We start from the raw sequence: 19,697 nt of genomic DNA, 5'->3' as shown, positions 1-19,697 counted from the left end.
GAAATCGAGGCACCTAGCAGGTAACCTCCTGACATCACATGTCTGGTGGGCAGCAGCAGGGGCATCACAACCCCCGCAGCCTGGCTCCATCCAGTCTGTCCTTTACCTACCACCTTCCGTCTAGACTGCCGTCCGTGTAGACTGCAGTCAGGGCCTGTGTTCTCCTCGCTGCTGCTGCCTGGCGGGGGTTTGACCAGGACAAGTAGTGACGCAGGAAAGCAACTCAGACAATTCTCAAGTCAAGTTACATACTTTCAAAGCAGTGGGACTTTTGTTTACCTTTTTTTTTTTTTTTTTTTAGGGCAGCACCTGTGGCATATGGAGTTGAATCAGAGGCTAGGGGTTGCATATGAGCTATAGCCACAGCAATGCAGGGTCTGAGCTGCATCTACGACCTATACCACAGCTCAACACAATGCCAGACCCCCGACCCACTGAACACTGGCCAGAGATCGAGCCTGCATCCTTGTGGATACTAGTCAGGTTTGTAACCTGCTGAGCCACCTCAGGAACTCCTGTTTACTTATTTTTGTTCTGTAGCAAAACAGAAAGAACAAGAGGGTGGCTTAAAGAAAGAGGTGGAAGGAAAGTTCCACTTGGTAACACCAAGGCAGCTGCCTTATTTAAAGTTGTGCTAAACAGCCCTGCTTCCTCTAACTCAACCCCACGCATTTTCCTCCTATCTTCATGTGTGCACATGGCTTCAGCTGGACTTGTCTATTGGTTCAAATAAAAAAATCTTGTGGATATGATTGGACTGGCTGCCTGCTGAGATTTCCTCTGGAAAGCGTTTCCCCTGCTTTAATGTATTTTCGTGCTTCAAGCTGACAGTGCGTGACATTAACTCAGCTCGTATTTCTTTCCTTCCTTCAGTAAAATATAGCATTTGAAAAAAATGTTCCTAATCTGCTGGAAATTATCTCTCACCCGTATCACTTTCCAGTTATTTCATCCAGAGAACATTTGGAGCAAATCAACACATAGATATTTGACACCTAAAATTTCTGGAAGAACAGTTCAAATAAACTCAGTTTTTATTGTGAAACTGATTAATCAATTGTTAAATTGTAATCCTCCTATAACAGCAAATAAGAGAAATTTATGGTAGCTTTGCAGTGAACCAAGAATAAAACCACCCTCTTATTCTCATTAATGTTTTACTTTAAAACACACTCAGAACTTGACTTATTTTATCCCATGTGTCCAGAATAGAATCCATATTGATTTTACTCAAGAGACAATGGAGACATTGAATTTTATTTTATTTTTTTACATTCTGAGGTTTCTGGGACTATATCTTAAGGAGGTAGCTAAGAAGGTATAAGATGTTTGTGCAGCATTGTTTTTCTTTTTTTTTCTTTCTTTTTTAATGGCTGTGCCCTTGGTATATGGACATTCCTGGCCCAGAGACTGAATCCTAGCCATAGCTGCGACCTATGCTGCAGTTGTGGCAACTCTGGATTCTTTAACCTGCTCTGCTAGGCCAGGGATTGAACCCCAGCCCCTGCAGTGACTGGAGCCACCACTAGTTGAATTCTTTTTTTTTTTTTTTTGGTCTTTTCTAGGGCCGCTCCCACAGCATATGGAGGTTCCCAGGCTGGAGGGCTAATCAGAGCTGTAGGAGCTGTAGCCGCTGGCCTACACCACAGCCACAGCAATGCGGGATCCAGGCTGCATCTGCGGCCTGCATCACAGCTCATGGCAACGCCGGATCCTTAACCCACCGAACGAGGCTAGGGATCGAACCCGCAACCTCATGGTTCCTAGTAGGATTCGTTAACCACTGAGCCGCAACGGGGAACTCCATCCACGAGTCGAATTCTTAACCCACTGTGCCACAGCAGGAGCTCCCAGCATTGCTCTTCAGTAGCAAAAGTGTCCGTTCTCATTGTCTAATTGGGAACTGGTTTGATGAAAGGTATGTCCACTTGATAAAATTTCCTTATTGCCATAAAAATTATGAGCGGTACAACAGCAGAAGACAGGCTTATGATGTTTTAAAAGGACGAATATAGATAGATGTTTGTGTCAAAGCTTGTAGACACATCAGCTTGTAATAGAAAATCAAGCAGTCTACTTGTTGGATCCTAGAAAGCAAAGTGGGAGATATTTCTTCCTGTTAATTGGGGGGAGGGAGGGAAGTGTGGGGGGACCTGAGATCTGAGGTTCTGAGACGTCCTTTGAGCCACAGCACACGCAGTAGAATCCCACCCCAGGGGATGTGCACAGTAGGTGGCGTAACGTTTTCAGGCTTGGCTGCACTCAGAGAGGAAGCAGCTGGGATGCTTTCGATGGGGTTACTGCAGTGACAGCTCACAGTCCATGCCCTCCACTTCCTCAAGAGTGAGAAAATAGAGTTCTTTAGATGTATTTATTTTGATGAAGTTCGAGATCCATATATTTAGACATAGTTATTTTAGATACATTTATTTGAACATTAGCTATTTAAGTGCTCCAAACTGTTTTAACTTTCGGTTTGGCTACTGTATTATTTTGGTGTTTCCTGCCCAGATATCTCACCAGGGAGGATTTTTGACCCAATTCAGAAGATTTGAAGTATGATCCTATGTTATGAAGATAATCTATGAAAGGATTTGAGTAGTTTCTCTGCTGAGAATTAAGGGGAAATAATGATTTCCTCCTGCAGTGAATTGAGGGTAAAATCACATCTTTCTATCTTAATTGTTTGGGGGAATTATTCCTTCTGTAGGCAGGGGAACGTTTCTCACTAGACTTCTCTGAATGCGTTTTTGTTCTTCCTGACGCCTGGTGTGCTTCATTCATCAACTACATGATGTCATTTATTGTAAACGCACCATTATTTTAGGTGCCGCATAGGTAGCATGCTGTCAGTGACAAGGCACAGCCTAACTTCAGATGTCAAGTTACACAAAAATGTGTACCTTAGAATAAGAAGTGTGTGGTTTTGTGAGATACACATACATCTGAAAAATAGTTGAGGGTGTTTGAAAAGTTTGGAAATGGTTATTCTAGGTGCCTTGAAGATAAGCCCAAACTTTGTTTGAGATGATCCTATACCACATGCCCAGAGATTCACAATTCACCTGTCACCCACCCCCTTTCCTGTTTGGCCTGCGTAAAGAAAGCTTCTATCTAAGTCGGCATATGGAGTTTTAATGTAAAGGCTGCCTGTTTTAAACAAGGTACATTGTAAATGATTAGGGGTGTCCCAAATGGTGAAGAAAAACATAAATATTTTGGCTACTTGGGAGTCATTTAAATGGACCTTTGGAAGATCTGAGTGCCTCTGAATGGTGCCGTTGTTTGAGGAATGTGGATTTTCACATCTGACACTAGGACAGCTTCCAAGGTTGGATTTCAGAGCCGTGCTTTTTCTTCGTGCAGGCGGAGGCAGATTTTTTTTTTTCTGTAAAAGCCAGATAGCATATATTAGGCTTTGCGGGCCATATGGTCTCTGTCACAACTCTTCAATCCTGCTGTTGTAGTACAGAAGCAACTGTAGCTAATACGTATAAGCAAGTGTGGCTGTGTTCCAATAGCACTTTACTTATGAGCACAGAAATTTGAATTTTATATAATTTTAATGTATTGAGAAACAGAAAATGTTGCTGTGGCTCTGGCGTAGGCCGGTGGCTACAGCTCCGATTCAACCCCTAGCCTGGGAACCTCCATATGCCGAGGGAGCGGCCCAAGAAATAGCAACAATAACAACAACAACAAAAGACAAAAAAAAAAGAAAGAAAGAAACAGAAAATGGGAGTTCTCATTGTGGCTCAGTGGTAACAAGCCCCGACTAATACCCATGAGGCCTCAGGTTCAATCTCTGGCCTCAACGGGTCAAGGATCTGGCGTTGCTGTGAGCTGAGGTCACAGATTAGGCTCAAATCTGGCCTTGCTGCGGTGTAGGCTGGCAGCTGCACCTCCTATTTGATCCCTAGCCCGGGACCTTCCATATGCCATGGGTGTGGCCCTTAAAAAAAAGATAAAATTCTTAGCTTTCAGGCCGTAAAAAAACTGGTGGCGAACCAGATTTGGCCCATGTGGTTCATAGGACCCCTGACTTTGTGGAAATTTAAGCCACGTTTTCTAGGCATTTGTAGAGTAGCTATTTGAACTACCTCGGGGAACTTAGTAGCCCCCCATTTAGGGCCTGGGTAGAGCTCTCCCATCCCCACCCCCCACCCCAATAAGTGGGATGGCAAAGACAGCAGCATCTAATCTTTTTAAGGATATCTTTGTCCTGAAAAAATGTTAATTCTTCCATAATTATTTGGCCAATAGATCTAAATCAAGCTGATACTTAAACTGTCGTGGAAGTCAGTAAGAAAACAATTTGCTTGCAAAATAGTTGGTAACATGTTGAGAAAACAGCAGCCAAAACTCTTAGTCACAAAGATAACTATCTTTTTTTTTTTTTTTTGCCATTTCCTGGGCTGCTCCTGCGGCATATGGATGTTCCCAGGCTAGGGGTTGAATCGGAGCTGGAGCCACCAGCCTATGCCAGAGCCACAGCAACGTGGGATTCGAGCCGCATCTGCAACCTATACCGCAGCTCACAGCAACGCTGGATCGTTAACCCACTGAGCAAGGCCAGGGATCGAACCCGCAACCTCATGGTTCCTGGTCGATTCGTTAACCACTTCGCCACAATGGGAACTCCAAAGATAACTATCTTTTATACAAAGATTGATTCTATGAAGTCCCCTTTTAGTTTACTACCAGAAAAAAGTAACACACACCTCCCACTCCTTTCCCTGTATCTGTGATTCGTTAACCACTTCGCCACAATGGGAACTCCAAAGATAACTATCTTTTATACAAAGATTGATTCTATGAAGTCCCCTTTTAGTTTACTACCAGAAAAAAAGTAACACACACCTCCCACTCCTTTCCCTGTATCTGTCTGTCCATGTGGTATGTACCTGTCCATCCATCCAAATACAGAAATAAAAACTTCGGAGTTCCTGCTGTGGCTCAGCAGGTTAAGAACCTAGGATAGTGTCTGTGAGGATGCAGGTTTGCCACTCGGCCTCTCTCAGTGGGTTAGGGATCAGGCGTTGCTGAGGCAGTGGTGTAGGCTGGCAGTTGCAGCTCGGATTCAACCCCTAGCCTGGTAAACTTCCATATGCTGCAGGTGTGGCTGTAAAAAGGAGGAAAAAAAAAAAGAAATAACAACTTGATGACCCAATACATTTCTATTTTGCCTTATTTCTGGATCATTTAACATGCCTTTGTTTTATTTTGCATTACGTTCATTACTGCAAGCCATCTCATTCTTCCACAAATGTATGGAATAAAACTAAGCTTTACTGGCATTCCCATCGTGGCTCAGTGGTTAAGGAATCTGACTAAGAACCATGAGGTTGCGGGTTCAGTCCCTGGCCTTGCTCAGTGGGTTAAGGATCCGGCGTTGCGCAGGCGTGGCTCGGATCCCGAGTTGCTGTGGCTGTGGTGTAGGCCTGTAGCTACAGCTCCGACTAGACCCCTAGCCTGGGAACCTACATGTGCCATGGGAGCAGCCCTAGAAAAGGCAAAAAGACAAAAAAAATTTTTAAAATAAAAAAATAAAGCTTTATTGTGCCTCAGTACATGCCACTGTACTGTGCTAAATAAGCACATTACTTGGGCTTATTTGTATCCTTGACCTTGTGAGATAGGCTAGTATCCTCCCTATTTGTTTATTTATTTATTTAGGGCCACATCTGTGGCATACAGAGGTTCCCAGGCTCGGGGTCGAATCGGAGCTGTAGCCACTGGCCTGCACCACAGCCGCAGCAATGCAGGATCTGAGCCACTGAGCGAGGCCAGGGATCGAACCTGCGTCCTCAGGGATGCTAGTCTGATGCGTTTCTGCTGAGCCACGACAGGAACTCCAGTAATGTCCCCATTTAGTGATGAGGAAAGTGAGGCTTTTAAAGATGCCTCAGAGTTGGGGAGTTGGTGAGCCCAGATGGTCGACTCAACAGCCCATGCCCTCGGCAGCCACCCAGGGTCCCTAGTCTTCTCAGTGTGGAGATAAACCCAGAACATTGCAGTATTCGTCTAGCACACTGTTGTGAAGAGACGCTGGTTGAGAACCTCTGCCCTTGGCCTTGGAAGTTAAGAGCTGGGTATCAGACTCGTCCACACATTCTTAAGCTGTTTGCTGGCTCAGACCTTTCAGGTGAGTGTCGGTGCCTGGTACACGGTACGGCTGTGGATGAAATGAATGAACAGTAGTTAATAAATCATCTGTCTTGCTCTGTTTTGGGATCTCACTTGAAGGAAGTAGCTCAGAGTATGGGAGCCAGGTCAGCCCCATGCCCACAAGCCCTGGCCAGTGGGCGGTCACTCCACATCTCCATACCTGCTTTTTTTTAGATTCTAGGGACTGGTAGCAATGTCCCCTTAGCCACCTGAGCCCATAACTGAGGAGTCATCTTTGAACTCGTTGGAGTTAGACTTTTTTCAGCCTCGCGTCTTGAACTCTCCTTTCTCTTCAGTTTTTTCCCTCTATTGCTGACAGATTGATCTACCACATAAATCGGGTTTTGTCATCCCTGGATTTAAAAGTCTTCAGGGGTTCTTCTGTTTATGACTGTGGCATTTCTCAGCTGTGCTGTCACTTCAGTTTGCTGTGAGACAGTCACTTGTGACTTGTGGGGTGATAGTTAAATCTCATTTGCCTGACAACTCCCCAACTCTGAGCCCTCTTTAAGCCTTACTTTCCTCACTTTTTTTTTTTTTTTGGTCTTTTTGCCATTTCTTGGGCCGCTTCCACGGCATATGGAGATTCCCAGGCTAGGGGTCAAATCAGAGCTGTAGCCGCCAGCCTACACCACAGCCACAGCAACGCAGGATCCGAGCTGCATCTGCAACCTACACCACAGCTCATGGCAACACCGGATCCTTAACCCACTGAGCAAGGCCAGGGACTGAACCCGCAACCTCATTGTTCCTAGTTGGATTCGTTAACCACTGAGCCACGACGGGAATTCCTCCTCATTTCTAAATGGGGAGAGAGATGGGGGTTTGCCTTTTTTTCTTTTTCTTTTTTTTTGTCCTTTGAATAAATATGAACAGATTTAGGATTTAGATTTAGACAGATGACTACATCAGTCTCAGCTGCTGGTGTTCTAGTACTTTCTTGAAGCCAGTGGGGGGAATGGACTGATACTGCTTCCTGCCAAATCCACCTCATTTTTGCAGCCGCTTTCAGACTGTTACTGGATGTGTGATCAGCAGCTCTGGGTCTCCTGAGCTGTTGGGCTTTCATGAATACCATGCCCCAGGCTTCCCACCTGCCACCCCCAAAAGGAGCCAGGAAATAGGAAGGAAAAGAAGTCTCCATGGATGGTGGTATTTTATTTTTCCATGCTTTGAGGGGAGAGAAGCGCAGTTGATTTGTGAGAACAAACCTGTGTACACCTGCAGGAGTCTCTCAAGTCTCAACATTACTCCCTAAAATGGGAGGAGAGCTAACAGTCAAGGAAGGTACCACTCCCTGGCACTGCTCTCGGGGCCAGTTGGGATCGTTGTCCCAGACTCATCGGTTGTAATCCTGACTCACGCACCCAGCTTTGCAGCTACAGCAAAGCACCCACACCTTTGCACGTGTGCCTTAGTCTTGGGGGACAGTTCACTGCACTCCCCATGTCCTGGGATGGGCACCCCCCTCCAGATTTCAGTCTTCACCTCTGCCTCCTCAGCACCTGGCACAGCAGCTGGCCTCGGATGGGTGCTTAGGTGTCCCGGGTGAGGAGTGAACGAACGGACATGGTGTTTCGGCCACACTCACTCTGGAATTTCAAATTGTAACCTTGTGGGAGTTCCTGTCGTGGTGCAGTGGAAACGAATCTGACTCGTGACCATGAGTTTGAGGGTTCGATCCCTGGTCCCGCTCAGTGGGTTAAAGATCCAGTGTTGCCATGAGCTGTGGTGTGGCTTGCAGATGTGGCTCGGATCCTGCGTGGCTGTGGCTGTGGTGTAGGCCTGCAGCTGCAGCTCTGATTCAACCCCTCGACTGGGAACTTCCATATGCCGCGGGCATGGCCCTAAAAAGGAAACAAACAAACAAAAAACTAAATAAAATTATTTAGTTTTATAAAACCTTAGAAGAGATGCCCGTGCCTCCACAGACATGCAGCCTGCAGTAAAAAAAGTCATCCATGATGCCTCCTTTCTCGTGAGTCAGTTCCTTTTGTTAAGTTTGGTAAAGGATGATATTCAGGTTGGGGTGAAGGCTGGGAAGTGAGCCATGGGGGAGACAGAGGTAGTGTTCCACGCTCATCTTTTGAGGTCCAAGGAATTGCATCCTCAAAGGCTTTTTCCAGAGGGGTTCCTCACATTTGCTCAGCAGGATCTTAGGACATACCTGTCAGAGTCAAGAACAAAATATTTTCAGGATCTGAGAGTCAGAGTCGGTCTGTGTCACACAGGGAGGTAGTGCAGTGACCTGCCCTTGTAGGCTTTTATCCTGCCATCTGCTTGCTTCAACCCGGGTGGCTCAGAGCAGCTTAAACATATTAGCCTCTCCCACTTTGTACAACCACCAGAGCCAAAGAGGGGAAAGGAACTCCTTGTCTAACCTATGTGAGTCAGTTTGAATGGAGTGTTAGCCCATGTCACTTCCTAAGGAAGGCGTGTGGTTGAACTAGTGAGACAGACTAGCACTGTGCAGTTGTTTTGCTGCAGCGGGGGAATTGCTGCTGTTCGTTAAGCACCCAAGCGCCCAGCCCGAGCTTGGTGCATTAGGTATGTCACCTCCCTCAGGTCTTTAAACAGTGTTTTATGGAGTGTTTCATATCCATTCTGGTCTCCATTTTACATGTATGGGAGCTGAAGTTCAGGTCAATCTGTCAACTTTCTCAGGACCTCAGGGCTCAGAGATCATCACAGAGCTGGCATTTGAACCCACGTCTCATGTCACAGTTTGATTATCCCCCCCCACCGCATGGCCTCTAGAATTTGGGTGCACCAAATTCTAGAACCAGGACTGAGAAAGGACTGTGGAAGCCTCGCCTCTTAGAAACTTTGTGGAGAGGAAAAAGGTAAATGTATGCAAGACAGCGTATAATTTAATTGATAAGCGAGTTACATAAGTGCCCCAGGGGAGTGGTTTGGTGTCTGAGTTCAGAGCACTGTGCTGTAATTACTGCCATTTCAGCTGTTCTTCTTAAGACCTCATATTATCTATAAAGGATATGGAAATAGCTGACTGTATTTTTAATTTCAAAAACGTATTTATTGGCATTATTGTGGTACAGCAGGTTACTAACCTGACTCATATCCATGATGATGCGGGTTCAATCCCTCTCACGCGGTGGGTTAAGGATCCTGGCACTGCCACAAGCTGTGGTGTAGGTTGCAGACGTGGCTCAGATCCAGCATTGCTGTGACTGTGGTGTAGGCCAGCAGCTACAGCTCCAATATGACCCCTAGCCTGGGAACTTCCATATGCCGAGAGTAAGGGCCTTAAAGGCAAGAAAACAAAACAAAACAAATGTATCTATTATACTACATCTGCACAGTGTAATTAAGAGAATGATTGAGGCTCTAACATTTCAGATCTCCACATTGAAAGTGATTTTTTTACTTGAGCCCGGGGTTGTTTGGGCTTTGCATGGAGTGACCTGAGAAAGGAAAACATTTGAGGAGAGAAAATCTCAGGGAAAAAGGAGGCTGATTGGTAGTGAGCTTGCCGTGCCTGGGAGTCATGGAAATAAATTAGGTGGGACAGTGGGCTGCTGTTAGCCTGGGCCTGAGTGGCATGAAGAATGTTGTGTATTAAATGTGAGGGTGGGAGTTCCTGTTGTGGCGCAGTGGAAACGAATTCAACTAGGAACCATGAGGTTGCAGGTTCGCTCCCTGGCCCCGCTCAGTGGGTTAAGGATCTGGTGTTGCCATGAGCTGTGGTGTAGTTTGCATATGTGGCTCAGATCTGCTGTTGCTGTGGCTGTGGTGTAGGCTGGCAGCTGTAGCTCTGATTAGACCCCTAGCCTGGGAACCTCCATATATTGCTGGTTTGGCCCTGAAAAGCTAAATGAATGAATGAATGAATGAGGGGATGTTTGTTTCCCAGTGCTCATATCTGTTTCCTGGGGTCCCTCGCAGCAGCATGGTTCTCCAGTTCTCATTGCTCTTTGCGGTACCCTAGGTCACGTGTTAATGTGGAGGTCGGGTCTCACAGGACTAGAGGAGGGTCTCCCGAAGGCGAGGGCCTGGTCCTGACCAGCTGCTCCATGAGAACACATTTCAACCTTCTAGGCAGTGATCTCAGACCTACTTGGTGGTTTTGTGGGTAGCTTTGTTAGTGTCTTTCCTGCACATGTCCAGCCCCCATCATCCTTCCTGGCAAAGAGAGATGCATCACGGGCAGATGGGCTGGTTTTCCAGGTCCCTGCAGAAGCTCGTGTCCTATACAGAGCTCCCCTGCCAGCAGTGAGGTGGCTGAGACCCTGCCTACCTCCCCAGGTTGAAAGTTGCCCCTTGATGATTCATTTCATCTTTTCCTTCAGGACCTTAATGGTTATTTTATTGTTTAAACCTTACTGTTTTTTTTTTCTCCTTTTCTAGGGCCTCTCCTGTGGCACATGGAGATTCCCAGGCTAGGGCTCGAATCAGAGCTGTAGCTGCCGGCCTACACCACAGCCACAGCAACACAGGATCCGAGCCATGTCTGCGACCTACACCACAGCTCATGGCAATGCTGGGTCCTTAACCCACTGAGCGAGGCCAGGGATGGAACCCACAACCTCATGGTTTCTAGTCGGATTCATTAACCACTGAGCCACATCGGGAACTCCTAAACATTACTTTAAAGACAAAAACAAAACAAAGTAGCAGGAGTTCCCATCGTGGCTCAGTTGGTCAAGGATCTGGCGTGGCTGTGGCTGTGGTCAGCCCCTGCAGCTCCTATTTGACCCCTAGCCTGGGAACTCCCATATGCCACAGATATGGCCCTAAAAAGCAAAATAAAATACATACATAAATAAGTAAAACAGTATTACATGTGCATAGCTAAAAATCATGTGACAGATTTATTTCTCAGTGGTCCTCTTCTCTTCTCTTTCCCACCCTTCACCCTAGTAAACACTGTCAACTCTTTTATTTGTTTCTTTTGGTGTTTACCTCCATATTGTAAATAATAGGTCTCCATTACTGGTTTTAGTTTTTTGTTTATTTCTTTTTAGGACTACACCCATGGCACATGGAAGTTCCCGGGCTGGGGGTTGCTTCAGAACTGCCAATTCTGGATTCGAGCTTTGTCTATGACCTACACTGCAGCTTGCTGCAACGCTGAATCCTTAACCCACTGAGCAAGGCCAGGGATCGAACCTGAGTCATTATGGGTACTAGTCGGGTTCTTAACCTGCTGAGCCACAGCGGGAACTCCTACCTTACTAATTTTTCGACGATCGGTTTGAGGTCAGTTTTGACTTCTTGTTGAATCCAATTTAATTTTCATCCTCTTCCCCATCTGCCCCACTGCCTTCATCTCCTCATACAGTCAGGTTTTTCAGTTACATCACCAGGTAGGGTTTACCTTGATTAGGTGAGTATCATTCAGTGCAGAGCTCTGTCATGGACATTCCCTTTCTTTCATTTTTTAAAAAATTTTTTGGTCTTTTTGCTATTTTCTAGGGCCACTTCCTGCGGCATATGGAGATCCCCAGGCTAGGGGTCGAATTGGAGCTGTAGCCGCCCGCCTACACCAGAGCCCCGGCAACACGGGATCCGAGCCGTGTCTGTGACCTACACCACAGCTCATGGCAACGCCGGAACGTTAACCCACTGAGCAGGGCCAGGGATTGAACCTGAAACCTCACGGTTCCTAGTCGGATTCGTTAACCACTGCGCCACGACGGGAACTCTGACATTCCCTTTCTTACACAGTTTTTGTTTTTCTCAAGCAAACATCTGCCTTGTTTTTTCGGCTGCCAAATGTTTAACCTTTTACCTCACTCCAGTCTGTCTATCAGATCTGTCACTTATCTATTACTACTTTCCAAATGTTTGACTGTGAGATACTTGGTTTCTCCTTCTTTGCTGGGGCTTCTCATGCTTCCACGTGGACGAGGTGCCACGCAGCCATCAGCCTGGGCCTTGAGGTCACTTTAACTCACCTCACCATTATTAGGATGTGGTGCATCTACCTGATGCCTTGTACTGCCTCTCCCTATTTCTGGACCCCAGAATCTCCACATGGTTCTTTGAGAATCTGGTAAGAGCTCTGAACACTCTCCTCACCCCAGAAAAATAAATGCACACACGTAAAACTTCGCACGTAATTTTTCGGATGTCTAAAGATATTTATGTCACTTATATATAATACTTTTGTGAATGTAATTCTAGCAACAGTAGAATTCTAAATAAGCCTTTAGAGGCTTAACTTTGATGTTACAGGAAAAGTCTAACCATAGTATCCAAACATTTCCTCTTTTTCCCAATAAATAGTTCTTTCTTCTTGAGTGTCTTAACATTTCTCAATATTTGATGGAAAGAATGAGTTTTCCAAATTTCAATGACTTGCAGATTTATGGCCAGTTGGAATCACTTATGTTCCAGGATGTTACATTTTGCAACATTTGATGTTAATTCTGCATCCAACTGTTCTTTATGTTGGTGTAGCTAAGAACGAAGTTTCCCTTGTAACACTCTGAATATTTATTGGGTAATATTTGTTGAGTTGAACTGAAATGAATGATGAGCTGCTTTCCCACCAGCACAAGTCACCTATCATGAAAGCTCCCAATTAAATAGACACTGTATGTAGATATATGCTGATCTTCCTAATGAATAGATACCTTCTGGAGTCATTGACGAGAAGGATCTTCCATTTGTGAGGAAGGGAAGTTACACCATCAAACAGTCACTCTGTGATTGAGATCGACAAACTCCCAAGAGTCCTACTTAGATTAGAATTTGTATTGAATATTGCTTGAAGCAGAGTGGTGTATGGCTGAGATATATAATGATTTGTGTTTATCTATTCATTGGTTAGCAGCTGTTTACCAGACATTGAACTGACCTTTATTTGCAGTCCTTGGAGATCATTTTTGGTCATTATGAAAGATTAAGGTTTTTAAAATAAAAAAGTGTTTGCTTAGCTACGTAGCAGCTTCTGAAAATGTCAAAATGATTGCCTTTTCATCAGTTTTGTTGTTTGGCATCTTCAGTCTTAATTGACCCTACAGTAGTTTTCTCTGATTTCTAAGACCTTCTTTGATCTTATTAGAAAAGGACAATAGCAAGTGTTTTTAGCTACTAATAACAGACTGTAATGGAGACAGTATGGTGAGCCTTACTTTGCCAACCCATCCTGGAGATCATCCTCAAAGTTAATATCATTCAGATGAAAAAAAAAAAAGATGATACCATCCCTTCCGAATGTAAAACCAATTCCCTCTGGAGAACTTTTCATCGAAAGTAGTTCAGGAGCACAGAGTGTGAAGAGTATTTATTGAGTATGTGGGAATGGCGAGGTGAAGACAAGCGTGAGGGTGTCAGGAACTGCAGTGGAAGGAGACACCCTTCAGCAAGCATCTTGACTTTAGAGAAAGGGTCCAAGGCAGTACGACATTTGGGAGAAAAGCCATGAGGACGTTAATCTTGTGAAATGAAACTTTAAAACAAGTTTGAAAATAAAGAGCCAGAAATAGTGGCCCACCACCAAAGCTAATGTGCAAATAAATTTTTGACAAGCAGAAGGCAAATTTTTTTTTTTTTTTTTTCCTTTTTAAAGAGAATGTTGTATGGAGTTCCCGTTGTGGCTCAGTGGTTAACGAATCCGACTAGGATCCATGAGGTTGCGGGTTTGATCCCTGGCCTCCTTGCTCATTGGGTTGGGGATCTGGCATTGCCGTGAGCTGTGGTGTGGGTCACAGACGTGGCTCAGATCCGGTGTTGCTGTGGCTCTGGCATACACCGGCGGCTATAGCTCTAATTAGACCCCTAGCCTGGGAACCTCCGTATGCCGCAGGAAGCGGCCCCAGAAAAGGCAAAAAGACATAAATAAATAAATAAATAGAATGTTGTGTTTCATCACTTGGGAACATTTTAGAGACTTTGACTGTTGCTTTTTGCTTTGGGGGAAAAATTGGATCTGGTGATTGATTTCACTCCCTTCTAAGTAGCTCCCCTGTGTTTTGGGGGTAATTCCTCCAAAGATAATGACCGATAGGAATCAGATTAATTTTTTCAGTGAGGCTGTGGAGCTTGCTCTTCTCGCTGTTTTTTATATACTCCAGAGAGCCAAAGTCAGCCAGTGTTTTCTTACGTTGACAGTTCATAAATAGTCACATGCACTTATTTGTCTACTGTGTACAGAGAGGTTATTGGCGAACTTGGTCCTGATTCTTGTTTGTTCCTGTCCAGACACTTACAGAGACCATTTGCCGTGTCAGGGGTGCACCATGCAGTGTGTTAGGTATTTTTACAGACCTCCGATTCTCAGGCGTCCCTATTGTGCAGATGTAGAAATTGAGGTTGGCTCACCTACCCAAGGTGATGCTGGTGAGATGAGGCTGAGCCTGCCTCGGCGTCCAGGTTGATGGCAAAGCCCTGATGTTTCCCACTCTATGGCCAGATCTCGCCCCTGAGTGTCCTGTGGTCGATCCAGAGGCCTGCCCTGTTTATGTGTATTAACATACCCGTCACCCAGGAGCCTTTTTGCCTCTTCAGAGCCATCCCTGCCTCCTTCCTAGTCCTGGAGACACACAGGCGCCGTGACATCCAGGTGCAAATGGCCAGGGCTTGGAAAACTCAGAAAGGCCCCAAAGTCTCTTCTCTTTGCTTCTTTAAGCATTCAAGAAGTCTCTTCATCAGTGTCTAGCCACTTGCTGGAAAATTGAAATGAGTGCATGTTATGGGAAAAGTTCAGTTAAAGTCAAAGCTCAGGGGAATGTCTGTGCATCTCCCCCCCCCCCCACCGGTCTTTTTTATTTTTGTAGGCCCGCACCCGCAGCCTATGGAGTTTCCCAGGCTAGAGGTCAAATCAGAGCTGTAGCCGCCAGCCTACACCATAGCCACAGCAACGCTGGATCCTTAACCTGATGAGCAAGGCCAGGGATCGAACCGCGTCCTCTTGGATGCTAGTCAGGTTTGTTAACCACTGAGCCACGATGGGAACTCCATATATGCCCCTTTAAACGATAACCCTTGCTTTCTTTTCTCTTCCCAGGTGCTGTTGCCCCCGTACGATGAGGCCCCAGCGAATGGCGCTGCCAAGGAGCCGCCGCCACCTTACGTGTCTGCCTAGGCCTGGAAGTGGGCACAGCTGAGAGCGACAGCTTGCCTCTCAGACATCAGAGCAATAGTTCTTTAATTTTACTTCTGAGATGAGCTCTCTGAGCTTTTTTGTTGCAGAGATGCTCCAGTTTAAAATGTTAGATGTTAAGTTGAAACTATCTGTAGTTTGAAACATATGCTTTTTAGCTAGAGCACTATATTAGAGTAACTGTAGCATTTTCCCTGTGGGGGGTGGGGGCGGTGGGCTCCCCTGGTGTCCCCTCAGCATCCACACTGAACCCCCAGCATCTAAGAATTTGTGTCCCTTCTCTCTGTTCCCTCTTTCTCTTTTGCAAGTGTGAAAGAAAACCAAAATTAGACAGTGCTTTTCTTAGGCCATTCCAGTGCATAGAACAAACCCTGAGGAGAGCCAGGGATGTTAATTATGGAAGGAGGCCATGTATATACATTAATAAAACAAGCATTTCCTCAGATCCCTTTATGATTTAAATTCGGTGGCAGTTTGAGTTTGCTGGTCGAGTATTTTGGCCGCAGGCTAAATTGAGACCCTTTGACCATCCCGGGGCAGTGAGAGCCATCAGTCACCCCTTCCCAGTGGCCGCTCTTGTCACCTGTTTCTGGGGTTGTGGCATGACGTGTTGGGGGGCAACTCTTTTGTTTGGTAGTGCATGGTGTCGGGGTCCCCCCCCCACTTTCTGGTTTCCCATCCCCCTTCAGAGCCCCCTTTCACTAAACGTTCTGCCCTAGCCTGACTCAGGACATCCGGCATCCTTTGTTCAGTGGAATTTCTGGTCCGTATTTACCTAACAATATAAGGAGAGGCTTCTCTCCTGCAAGGCACGTCTCATTGCACGTCTAATAATTACACCTCGTCTTCTTTTACAATGAGTATAAAACAGTGTTCTCGGAATAACGGGAGGGAGGGTGCTTTCCTTGTGAAATGCCCTTATCTGGACTACCTGTATCTCGGGGGACTTTTATATATTCCTGTGTTCGAAAGCCACAGCTCTTCTGTTGGTTCATCTTTGAATGTGCTATATACATGAAGGCTTTTGCAATTAAAAATGACATTTGGCCACATCCAAGAAATCAGCCTTGTGACTCTGTGGTGATTGGGCCTGGGACACCCCTGCCACTCCCCCTCTCACTCTCCCCCGCCACCTCACCCATGGGGGGCTGCACAGACACACACTGTTGGGCCTGAGGAGGAGGTGTTATGGCTTGTCTCACACACATGTGTTTTTTAATATTGCAGTGCTGATAAAATCCGAGCATCTTAGGCCAAGAGAAATGGAGAGGAACAGACAAGGTTGCAGCACTCCTGACCCTGCCTCTGCCAGGCTCTGCCAGCTCAGCTCCTTCAGGTGTAACTGCTTCTGTCCACGGTGTACTCTTAATATGCACTTCAGATTTGACTATGTAAGGAGCGGTTTTGGCTTGTTCCTGATCAGGTATTTCAGACAACTTGGAAATGTACAGAAAATAAAATGAGAGAGGTGAAGGGGGTGATTTTGATCCCGGACAGTCAGCCTGAGTCATTTTTTTTTTTTCCTTTAGGTGTGTCTCACTAGTATTCTTTATAAACTCAGCCTCTGAAATGCTGATCCTCAAGGCTTTTTCTGCCCATGAGAGTCACACGAAGTTGAACATCTGAAGGGCTGTTAGGGACGGAAAAGGCCCATGAGGTAGTTGCACGGATCCCCGTGGGAGGCACAGAGGAAATCCCACTTCTTGGTTATGTTTCTCCCCAGGATTTTCCAGCTCTTTGCTTAATAATTTTTTTTATGATATGAAAAATGGGGAGTTCCTGTTGTGGCTGAGTGGTTAATGAATCCGACTAGAAACCATGACGTTGAGGGTTTGATCCCTGGCCTCGCTCGGTGGGGTTCAGGATCCGGCGTTGCCATGAGCTATGGTGTAGGTTGCAGACTCGGCTTGGATCCCGAGTTGCTGTGGCTGTAGTGTAGGCTGGTGGCTACAGCTCTGATTAGACCTCTAGCCTGGGAACCTCCATATGCCGAGAGTACATTCCTAGAAAAAGACCAAAAAAAAAGAAAAAAAAAGAAAAATGGCATGTGGTCAAGGGGAGAGAAGTGCTGATTCTGAGACTATGCGGGGTCCTCGGAGACAATCTTGTTCACATGACACATGAATAGCACCACAGACACCAGGATATCACCTCATAATGGCAAGAGACCCCACAGGTACTGATGCCAGGGCTTTGCTGACACATCACCTCAGACTGAGCGCCCAAGCTGCCCCTGTACTTAACCTCTGCACAGTAAGGAACTGTCTCTGTCTCCGCTATGGAGAGGAGGTAATGCCTGGATTAAAGTGACCCTCCAGAGCACACTCAGCAATTCACTGTGCCTTTGTCTCCTTGTGAATCCATATACATACCTCTTTTTTTTTTTTTTTTTCCTTTTTAGGACTGCACCAGCTGCATATGGAGGTTCCCAGGCTAGGAGTTGAATCAGAGCTATAGCCATGGGGCAACACCACAGCCACAGCAATGCCAGATCTGAGCCACGTCTGCAACCTACACCACAGCTCATGGCAACATCGAATCCTTCACCCGCTGAGCAAGGCCAGGGATCGAACCTGCGTCCTCATGTATGTTAGTCAGATTTGTTAACTACTGAGCCACAACGGGAACTCTCGTACCTCTCTTTTAAATGTGTTTGCACCTGCACTTTATTTATTTATTCTTGTCCTTTTGCCTTTTCTAGGGCTGCTCCCATGGTATATGGAGTTTCCCAGACTAGGGATCTAATCGGAGCTATAGCCAACGGCTTGCGCCAGAGCCACAGCAATGCAGGATCCGAGCCGCATCTGCAACCTATACCACAGCTCATGGCAACACTGAATCCTTCACCTACTGAGCAAAGCCAGGGATCGAACCTGCAACCTCATGGTTCCTAGTCAGATTCGTTAACCACTGAGCCACGACGGGAGCTCTCGTACCTCTCTCTTGTGTGTTTTCACCTGCACTTTAATATCTAGCTCTTCTCCCCTATTTTGTTGTCTGCAGAGAAACAAGAGTCATTTCCTCAGTTGCTTTCCTGTGTGTATGCTTCCTGGTTCCCTGACGGATGAGAGCTCCTCAAGTTCTCTTCCTCTCTCTCTCTCTCTCTTAACGGCCTGCGGCATATGGAAGTTCCCAGCTTGGGTCAACACCAGATCCTTAGCCAACTAACTGAGTGAGACCAGGGGTCAACCGTGCACCCTCATGGATGCTAATCAGATTCTTAATCCGCTGATTCACAATGGAAACTCCTCCTCGAGGGTTTTTATCTTAATCCCTAAAGTCTATTTTCAAGTCCTGGACGCCCAGCCCAGTACCACGAGACGTGCAAGTGGGCCCACCAATAAGCAGCCCCCGTCGGAGGGAGAGTTGGAAGTCTGCTTGCTGGACAGAGGCGAGGGGAAAACATAACTTTTGGCTTAGATGGGGGCCTGTTCACCCTAGAAGCCAAGCTTCCATTGAGCGAGCCAGTGGGGTTTCTAGAATGCCAAGTCATATGGAAGCGGTCTCCAGCCAGTAGAGTAGTTCCCTCCCCTTCCTGCACCTCCTTCCTATATAAACACATCTGCAGCATCTCCCCTGAGTGACGTCTTGTCCCAACCCCCTCCCTTTCTTATTATCCTGGAGAAGGCCAGACACTTTCCCTCTCCCTTCCTTTCTGCCCCTCCCAATTTTTTCCCCTCTCTTTGGGCTCTAAACATTTGTTTTGTTTGACTGCTTAACCAAACCACACCACATCCCGCATTTGTCTTTCCACCCTGTTTTTTTGTTTTGTTTTGTTTTGTCTTCGTTTGTTTATTTGTTTGTTTTGTCTTTTAGAGCCGCACCCTCAGCCTGTGGAAGTTCCCAGGCTGGGGTCGAATTGGAGCTGCAGCTGCCAGCCTACATCACAGCCACAGCAATGTGGGATCTGAGCTGCATCTGCGACCTACACCACAGTTCATGGTAATGCCAGATCCTTAACCCACTGAGTCAGGCCAGGGATTGAACCCACATCCTCATGGATACTAGTCCGGTTCTTCAGTGCTGAACCACGACGGGAACTCCTTTCCCCACCCTGTTTGTTAACTAACAGTACTTCTTAGAGATGATCTCAATAGACCTTTAGAGACTATATATAACCTTTAAAGTTGTGTCCTCTATAGAGAATGTATTGTATTGGAAATAGTCATCATTGAAGATAAAAATCCTGTGCCAACTCAACCCACCTTTTGTGATAGATGGAAACCAACAAGGCTATGAAGACATGCTTACATATTATGCTATGAAAAACCTTAGCTTTTCCCCATTTTCCCAGAAAAGACATGTTAGCTTTTGCAGCCAGTCTGGAAACCAACTTGAAAATGTCATTAAATAATATTGCTAGAGGTCACGCAGGCAGTCTGCTTGTAGAGGGGGGAGAGCAGGTGACTCTACCAAGCTATTAAAAAGTAACTCAGAGTTCCCGTCGTGGGCCAGTGGT

At 46.1% G+C, this 19,697-nt stretch overlaps 1 protein-coding gene across 1 annotated transcript in view; it reads left to right on the top strand.

Moving 5' to 3' along the window:
* The window catches only part of LAPTM4B (lysosomal protein transmembrane 4 beta), an 84,358-nt gene extending 68,059 nt beyond the window's left edge, over positions 1-16,299 (top strand). Inside the window, exon 7 of the mRNA XM_047783554.1 lies at positions 15,143-16,299. Coding sequence (XP_047639510.1) covers positions 15,143-15,220 — 78 coding nt within the window. The 3' untranslated portion in view covers positions 15,221-16,299. The remainder of the gene's footprint in view (positions 1-15,142) is intronic.
* The last annotated feature ends 3,398 nt before the right edge of the window (positions 16,300-19,697 follow it).

Source organism: Phacochoerus africanus, chromosome 6 (assembly GCF_016906955.1).
Source record: "Phacochoerus africanus isolate WHEZ1 chromosome 6, ROS_Pafr_v1, whole genome shotgun sequence".
Lineage (NCBI taxonomy): Eukaryota > Metazoa > Chordata > Mammalia > Artiodactyla > Suidae > Phacochoerus > Phacochoerus africanus.
The sequence above is the reverse complement of the archived record's forward strand: the minus strand, read 5'-3'. Positions and strand labels throughout refer to the sequence as shown.